This window comes from Rhagoletis zephyria, unplaced genomic scaffold, assembly GCF_001687245.7.
Source record: "Rhagoletis zephyria isolate East Lansing unplaced genomic scaffold, Rhagoletis_zephyria_1.1 Rzeph_scaffold_03396, whole genome shotgun sequence".
NCBI lineage: Eukaryota > Metazoa > Arthropoda > Insecta > Diptera > Tephritidae > Rhagoletis > Rhagoletis zephyria.
In genome coordinates, this window is record NW_016160479.1 from 19,201 (window position 1) to 27,788 (window position 8,588).

General features: G+C 34.6%; 1 protein-coding gene across 1 annotated transcript; it reads left to right on the forward strand.

The window, feature by feature from the left end:
* Positions 1–4,911: 4,911 nt before the first annotated feature.
* LOC108368931 (histone-lysine N-methyltransferase SETMAR-like) lies at positions 4,912–5,697 on the forward strand. Its single transcript, XM_017623898.1, has one exon. The coding sequence runs from the start codon at positions 4,942–4,944 to the stop codon at positions 5,374–5,376; it is 435 nt and encodes a 144-aa protein (XP_017479387.1). The 5' UTR covers positions 4,912–4,941; the 3' UTR covers positions 5,377–5,697.
* The last annotated feature ends 2,891 nt before the right edge of the window (positions 5,698–8,588 follow it).

Genomic DNA, 8,588 nt, shown 5'->3' on the forward strand with positions numbered 1-8,588 from the left:
TAATGCAGTGAAAATATTCAGCAATTCAGCTATGAAGATTTGTGAAAATTCCTGTATTGCATATTTCACGGGGCAATATTTTGTTATCAGCTTATGAGATGGTAACGAAAATTTACCGGTTACAAGAGAGCACAGAATGCGAAAAAGGTTTAAAAATTGACAGATACTTTAATTACCGGTTACAAAATTTATGTTACCGCAGAATAGACCTATGAATATATTTTTATGCATGTTCGGAGATGTGATCTCTGCACTTAATATCAAAAATATATCGTGCAATATTATTAAATAAGACATTGAGATTTCTGTTGCACGTAGTATCGCAATTAGCATACAGCTCGCAACCATAAAGCATGGTTGGAAGCAAATATTTCTTGGCTAAAAGCAGTCTGACTTTAATTGGTGTGAAGTACTGGGTAGTCCATAAGGAGCGCAACATTCCATACACTTTGCCTATTACTTTAAAAATGTGGTCCTTCCATGTCAATGTTCTGTTGAAAGTCACGCCCTGTTTTTGCATCATCAACGATATTTATTACCGAATTGCCTAGCGTTACTTTTGAATAATTGTCTTACTTACAAGTGTTTTTTGTAAATTTTAATACACTGGAACTTGCTCGGATTCCATAGTAGGCCATTATCAGTAGCCCAGCCATTTACTCGACACAGATCAGCATTAAGATTACGTATGCAAGCATTAATTGACTTTAGTGGGCAATCCAGATATAATTGCACGTCACGGTAGATCGTTCACATATGGGTCAAAATTTCTCAACTGGACCTCGGATTTCAGTCAAGTTCGAATTTTTGCGTGAAAATTTGTGTATAGAGAGGTTTCTAGATGTGAAAGGGATTCTGAGAATTTTTTTTAAAAATTTGAATTTTTAAAATTTTTAGAGGCAAATATATTTTTAAGCAATGTTTTTTTCAAAACCACTTTTCTCTTAAAGTATTTGACTAAAGTTGATGGTTTTTTTTGTAAGCGTAGTGACGGCTTAAAAAAATATTTTTATAATTTAGAATTTTTTTTTTTTAATTTATACATTAAAAATATTCAAGTTGCATTAAAAATATGTTCTCAATGAGTTTCACATTTCGTTTATATTTTCGAAAACTGCATTTATTGAAGAAAATATTTGTAAACAAAATTGTTAGATCTTTTCTGTTACTTACAGCAACATTTGTCACAGCGCGCACGCATCGTGAACCATGTACGCTCACCGCCTTTGCACGCAACGTGTTCACTAGAAAGCGCGTACAGGAGCAACTAACAATTGGCTCATATTTCTGACTTTTAACGTAACCTCATATAATAATGATGGCATTTATGGTATTTTTAATGCATTTTTAGGTTAAGTTTTGGAGGTATGTGTTAAAATAATCCCATTAATTCCATATTTTCGGAGTTCACACACAACATTATTACCACGGAACGGATTTTTAGGACCTAAAAACCTACAAAAAAAAAAGGGAAAATAGGAAGGAAAAGGCACTAGAAGGCAAAATAAGGCACTAAATAAAGACAAAAACCGAAAAATAATAAAAAAAATTGATTTATTTTAGAAATATTTATTTTACAGGTAAAAAGAGAAAAACTATGAACTACATAGTTTTATTATATTTATCAAAAATTTGTACTTTGAATCTTTGACTATTTTCTCCATTTGAGTTTTTAACTCGCAAAACTTTAATCTTTATAGTTGTAGTAACATTGAACCACAAGATGCATTTTGAAGTTTTCTGGCAGCATTTTTATTAGATGTTCGCGAAGAAAAGCCTTAAATGTAATAAACGTGCGCTCGACGTGAGTTGATACAAGTGGCGCCCAATTTAAATGTGGAACGTTTAAAACTTTCATATTATCAGGAATAAGGGCTTGCCCTTTACAATTAAAGTTAGTAAAGGCGAATATCTTAAAAAAGGCAACTTCAGATGTGTAAATGTATATAGAATCAGGGAAAGCTAAATCGTAGTTATTCTTAATCGAATATACCCTCTCTCTTTAGCAGAAAAAAGGCAATTTCGATAAAATCCGTTCCCTGATTATCACAAACATATGGGCAAATTTTCGGTGTTATATATGCATCGGTGCACTTTTTATTGCATTTTTAAGACGTTTTTGAAGTTAGGTTTATATGGGAGGTATGCTTTAAAATAAATCGATTTCGCCAATTTTTCGTTTTTTTTTTATTTCTTCATAAATGTTGCACACGGAACATTGAGGTTATACGCCGACTCCTATTTTTCCAAAAAATTGTGTGGGGCTGTACCACTGTGCGACGTTGAACGCTTGAGCAATAACAATAAAAAAATTATTAGACATAAGATTTACATACTTATGGTTGGCTGATGGCACTAGAACCATACAGTTGCGTGTGAACTCCAAAAAATGGACTTGATCAGATTATTTTAACACATACCAAGTTTAACCTAAAAATGCCTTAAAAATACCACAAATGCCATCATTATTATGTATATAAGGTTATGTTAAAAGTCGCAAATATGAGTCAATTGTTAGTTGCTTCTGTACGCGCTTTCTATTGAGCACGTTGCGCGCATAGGCGGTGAGCGTGCATGGTTCACGATGCGTGCGCGCTGTTGCTGTCAAAAAAAGAGAAAATCTAAAAAAAAAATTTAAAATTTTCTTGAATAAATGCAGTTTTCGAAAATATAAACGAAATGGAAAACACTCATTGAGAACATATTTTTAATGCAACTTGAATATTTAAAATGTTTAAATAAAAAAAATTATTCTAAATTATAAAAATATTTTTTTTTAAGCTCTAATGTCACTACGCTTACAAAAAAATTTCATCAACTTTCGTCGAATACTTTAAGAGAAAATTAGTTTTGAAAAAAGATTGCTTAAAAATATATTTGATTATAAAAACTTTAAAAATTAAAATTTTCCAAAAAAATTCTCAGAATCCCTTTCAAATTTTCACGCGAAAATTCGAACTTGACTGAAATCCGAGGTCCAGTTGAGAAATTTTCACCAATATAAGACAAACAGCAACGGTCCAAATATTGAGNGTTGAATCGAAAATCGCCTCGTCTGAATAGGGATGGCAACTTTTTCACTTTCAACTTCTCATTCAACTACGTATTCAACTTTTGTTGCCTGTAAAATCGCCTCGTGCGAATGCCCTATAAGATCTGACCAGGCTTACAGCTTGGCTTGAGTTTTAAGCAAAGTAATTTGTGGTCACCGAAGTCAAAAGCCTTTGAGTGATAAACTAAAGTTAAAAAAGTTATATGATCTTTGTCCATATTTTGCCTTATATCGTCAGAGTAGTAATGCAGCTTCTGTTCGCCCGGAAGCCAGATTGATGAATACTAATAAGTGAATATTTACTCACAAAAATGTTTTTTTGGCGATGCATTATTCGTTCCAGAACCTTGGAAAGCAATGTNAAATTCGAACTTGACTGAAATCCGAGGTCCAGTTGAGAAATTTTCACCAATATAAGACAAACAGCAACGGTCCAAATATTGAGCCATGCGGCACACCTTCAATAACACACAAGAAGCTAGACACAGAGCTACCAACGCATACCGCTTGTGACCTCCCTAGGAGATAATAGGGCANTTCTGTTCGCCCGGAAGCCAGATTGATGAATACTAATAAGTGAATATTTACTCACAAAAATGTTTTTTTGGCGATGCATTATTCGTTCCAGAACCTTGGAAAGCAATGTCAAAATGGCAATTGGTCTGAAGTCACCATTTGGTTTCAAAAGAGGGATAATTTTAGACTTCTTCCAACAGCTCGGAAAGACGGACGTTGTCAATATAGTGTTCAAAGCGTATTTAAGGTAAAGGGGAATGAATGGCAATATACATNATTCGCTCATATATTTTCTTAGTACATTCCCTTCAAGACCAATGATTTTATGGTATTCATAAGAAAGTTTTATTGTTTAGANATAGTGTTCAAAGCGTATTTAAGGTAAAGGGGAATGAATGGCAATATACATTTAATGAATTTAGGATGGATTCCGTCAAGACCAACGGCGTTGGATTTCACAGAAAGTATGGACTCAACAACATCATATGCATCTACGCATAGAAAAGAAAACGAACTCAAGAAGTTATTAAGACAAACATTATAACCTTCATAACATTTATTACTANGTATGCACACATTTTCAGGTATACATCTTAACAAAAAGCATATTTAAGTTATTGTTAATGGATAAAAGAGACATTTTATTTGGATTCAGTACTAAAATTGNGGACGAGACAAATTAACAAACTTTGCATTTACTTCATCAACATTTACAGACAGAGATTTTACTGTGGATGCCAATTTCACGAATAGGCTTTCATGTCTGCTTTGAGCTTACTGCAGTTCCGAATTGGTGCTCATAATATTTTAACTTTGTATGAAATTAATTTGATCGTTAGCAGATTGGATCTAGCGAACAGATTTCCAGTTGATTGAATTAACACTTTAATAGTAAATATTTTAAAGTTACGGTAGGAGTAGGAAGACTGGTTGCTAACAGAACGAATGTCGAAGGTGAGAAAAATAAGATAATGTTTCGAGAAATTTGGAGCTATAAGTTGATAATACAAAAGTACACTAGACAACTCGTGAAAACGATTGTGAAAACGGAGAAAATCGGCCATCATTATGTGATACAATACTTTTATTTGAAAGGCCTCAAACGCCCATCCATTATAAAAGCTGAATTAGATTATACTTTGGGCGGGTCTGCTCCTTCGTTANATACTAAAATTGAATGGGCTAAAAACTAAAGAATATTAATAAAGCTCGAATTTTTTACGACAGTATGTTAGTTTTTGGATGTTTCGCAAAGATTTAATCTTGGGTTTATACAGTTTTTCTTAAAGAATACATTATAGTTTATAAACAGATAATTAAAATTAAAGAANGAGCATCGCAGTGGTCGACTAAATGAGGTGACGACTCCAGAAATGGTGAAGAAAATCCACAAAGCGGTAATGGATGATTGTCGACTGAAAGTGCGCGAGCTAGCAGATATAGTAGGCATTTCAAAAAGTACGGTACATCGCGTATTAGCTGAAGATTTGGAAATGAGAAAGCTGTGTCCAAGATGGGTGCCGCATTTGCTTACACTCGTCCAAAACCAGTGTCGTGAAGAGGTTTCAATTGATTATTTAGCGAATAATGAATCAATGTTTGAATTGCTACCTCATGCACCCTATTCGCCAGATTTAGCCCGCTACTATTTTCTGTTCCCCAACTTCAAAAAATGGCTCCGTGGTCAAAGATTTTCTAGCGATGAAGAAATGATGTCGGCAGTTAATGGCTATTTTGAGGAGCAAGACAGTTCTTATTATAAAAGGGGGATCGAACTTATTGAGCGTCGCTGGGAAAAGAGTATATAGCTGAAAGGAGATTATGTTTAGAAATAAATATATCTTTTCCCAAAATTTTTGTGTTTTCTTTGTTAGGTCGGGTACTTCTGGGACCACTCCCGTAAAGTCACCATGGAAGGGCATATCAGTATGAAAAGTAGATATGTGCTAATAGAGTATGTACGATATCTCTCAAGTGGGAATAAGGTAGAAGGAAATGAGAACAGTTACAGGAAGAAGGAAAAAATAGCAAATATAACAAATAAATTTATAAATTAAAGTCATACATTCTAAAATCGGTCTTAATTTAAAAAAGTTATCTATATTCATACAAAAGTTTGATTACACATGCATAGAAAACACTGATGTCAGTTGTTATTTTCTTTTGAGTTCCATTGCGAACTGCAGAACTTACGGCTATTCTTGGTGAGGCTCACGTGGATGTCTATTCTCCCGTCTGCTTTGTGCTCAATGTCTCGCAGCGCAATAGATCTCGTACTCTGCTTGTAGAAATGTGTTACGGCGCTAAGAAGTCGACATCGGTCGCTAGCAGAACCTAGGTAATTATAACAGCCGTAGCTTTGCTGTTGTTGTCATTATTGGGAACGAGGAAAATATCACGTACCGGTGGAGCAATCATGTTGACAGCGCTACACAGCTTGGAGAAGGTATCTCTTCGGATCTCTTCTTGCACTCGGAAAGTTTTTCGATGACGCTCTCTTTCTGCTGGTCCATCTTTACTTGCATTTGTTAAACCCAGTTATTTGACTGCGGGCTCTCGCTTCTTGCACTCTGAGTTATTGGAGAGGCAGCAACTTGACGGGCTGTTTTTTTCTTGTTGTTATCTCGCGGAAACAATATAAAACATTTATTTGTTCATTTTATCTTTTTCTTCGTTTTTTTTACACGAAATTTTCACAATAGTGCGATGAATTAAGGGCTGGCCTGTACGGGACTTTGTTTGAGTTAGTTAAATTATTTTACTGTGGAAAAACGCGAACATATGCACAAAATATTGCCGCACTGTCCGCAACACGTCTACTCAGCACGCTTGCACATCTTCACTTTTGATATCCCACCCACGGTAAAAATAAAATTTTGACCAGTTTTAACAATTTTTTTGTTGTTTAATATTCATAATTTTTTTTGTAGAAGTATAGCCCGCTATCTAACAAAAACCATATAAATCCGAATGTAAGACTTTGTGCAAAATATATAAAAAGTTCAATGAAGTTTCACCGAAATTTCAAACTTTATAAAATTCTTTTTGAAAAATTCGAAGTATAGCCCATTAAATTTTAGTACAATAAGGTGCAAGTTTGAAGTTTCTAGAAGGACATTCATATTTTTTGGACGGTAAAAACATTCTTCGTCGAATCATGACACCCAGTTGTAAACTTACGCCAGATTGCACCTATATTACCCAATATAATAAAAATGCCATCTTTTATTCGGAATATTTACTTAAATCGCAAAGCTTGTTTATTTATTTTAATGTGATATTAAACTTAAAATTTTAATTATTCATTTTTTATGTTTTTTTCGGTTCATAGCCTCTGACAAGATTAAATAAAAAAGTAACATTAATCAAATTAAATTTCTCAAATTAGTTCTGAAGGTACATTTTATGCTTAAGTTTGTTAGTTGCTTTAACATGGACTCTTGCGGAAAGTGTGGCAAATCATTTGCGCCAAATGATACCTTAATTGTGCGGTGCAGTGGTTTTTGTCAAAAACAATTTCACCGTACTTGCTGTGTGGGCCAAATATCAGAATATGATGTTAGACTATGTTCAAACAGGGCAGTTGGCTGAGGCAATTAAGCTTTAAATTGCGGCATTGAGTTTGGTGTTCACACACGCCTCAGCTACGCAATTAGCGATACGAAATCAGCTGTTAGATTACCTACAGTGATGGAAAAGTTGGTACAATGGTACTTTTATTTAATTTGAACGTACATTCGGTACAAACACAATTTTAGGTACATTTGGGGCCAAATAACTCCCAGGAAATCGGTTCTTATTTTTGTTGAAATTTCAATGCATTTTCTGGTGCGAGCAACTGGTCTAATAGCTTCCCTCCTTTGTGAAGGGGCATACAAATGATACAGAAGGGTGGTCAAAGTAGCGCACCTGTAGTTGCTTTCGCTAGATAGACAAAATATTTACTTTTAAAATGTCAGACCGAAGAACTGGGAGGAAAGTGATCCACTTTTTCTTCAACATAGTTTTGTTTCGCACCGCTCGAACAGATTCTTTTCATAGCCAAAATTTGTTTAATGTGAGTGTAGAAGTTGATACGGTATCGATGGGAATTGTTATCCTCTTATTTTCTTTATATAGAAATACATATTTACTTTTTAGGCACATCTATCTACTTTTAGGTAAAGTTTTCCGTAAATAAGGTGCAATTTATAATTAAATTTTCCTTCCCTGATGGAATATCAGCTGTAAAAGAGGACCAGAAGCAAACAGCTGATTGCTGTTTGTTCAATAAACATACGTCCAAGTCAAAATTAAACATACCTAGCAGAGTTGCATAGAGAATCTGACACAAATTAATTGCCACAAATTAATTGACCTGAGCACGGACTTAAGCTGCCACACTACTATTTTCCACCTGGAGATCTTTATATCTCGGGTCAAGAAAACAAGCTAACTGCTCTGGTAATACTTCAAAGTCTTCAAGTGCAAGAGTCGTCTTCGAGTGTAAACCGCTTTTTGAGGGAATAAACGATACTGGATTTGAAGTTGGTCACTTGTCACTTTGGTTTCGCTACATACAAATTTTGTTGCTACGTGTAGCGGCTTCAAAAGTGTTATTAAACCTTCCATTATACCCCATCCATGCTCAAATATCTCCAAATTGAGAGCCGTTGACGAATTTGTGTATGCTCTGTCACCTAAAATTGCTCACACAGCTGAGCGATTCCGGTACAGAACATCGCACATAAAATAAATGGAGTCCCATCGAGTAGGGCAGCTTTGAACCAAACGTTCTTCGTTAATTCCTAGCTGTCTTTGTTAATTACGGCTATCGTTGTAATATTGGAATGTTTAAAATGGGAAACTATTTTCTGAGCTTTGCTTTGAATCATATTGTACTCCTCAATGTTTTGCAGTGCATCTTTAATGCACAACTGCAACGTGTGACCTGCACAATTTATATTATCTTTATTCAAAAAGCGGCCTGCTGCTTTCATGACGTTAGCATTATCATGAACGATAGAATGAACTTTGGTAC

Excerpts from the sequence above, each read along its gene's own strand:
- LOC108368931 (XM_017623898.1), top strand. The coding sequence starts at position 4,942 with ATGGTGAAGAAAATCCACAAAGCGGTAATGGATGATTGTCGACTGAAA.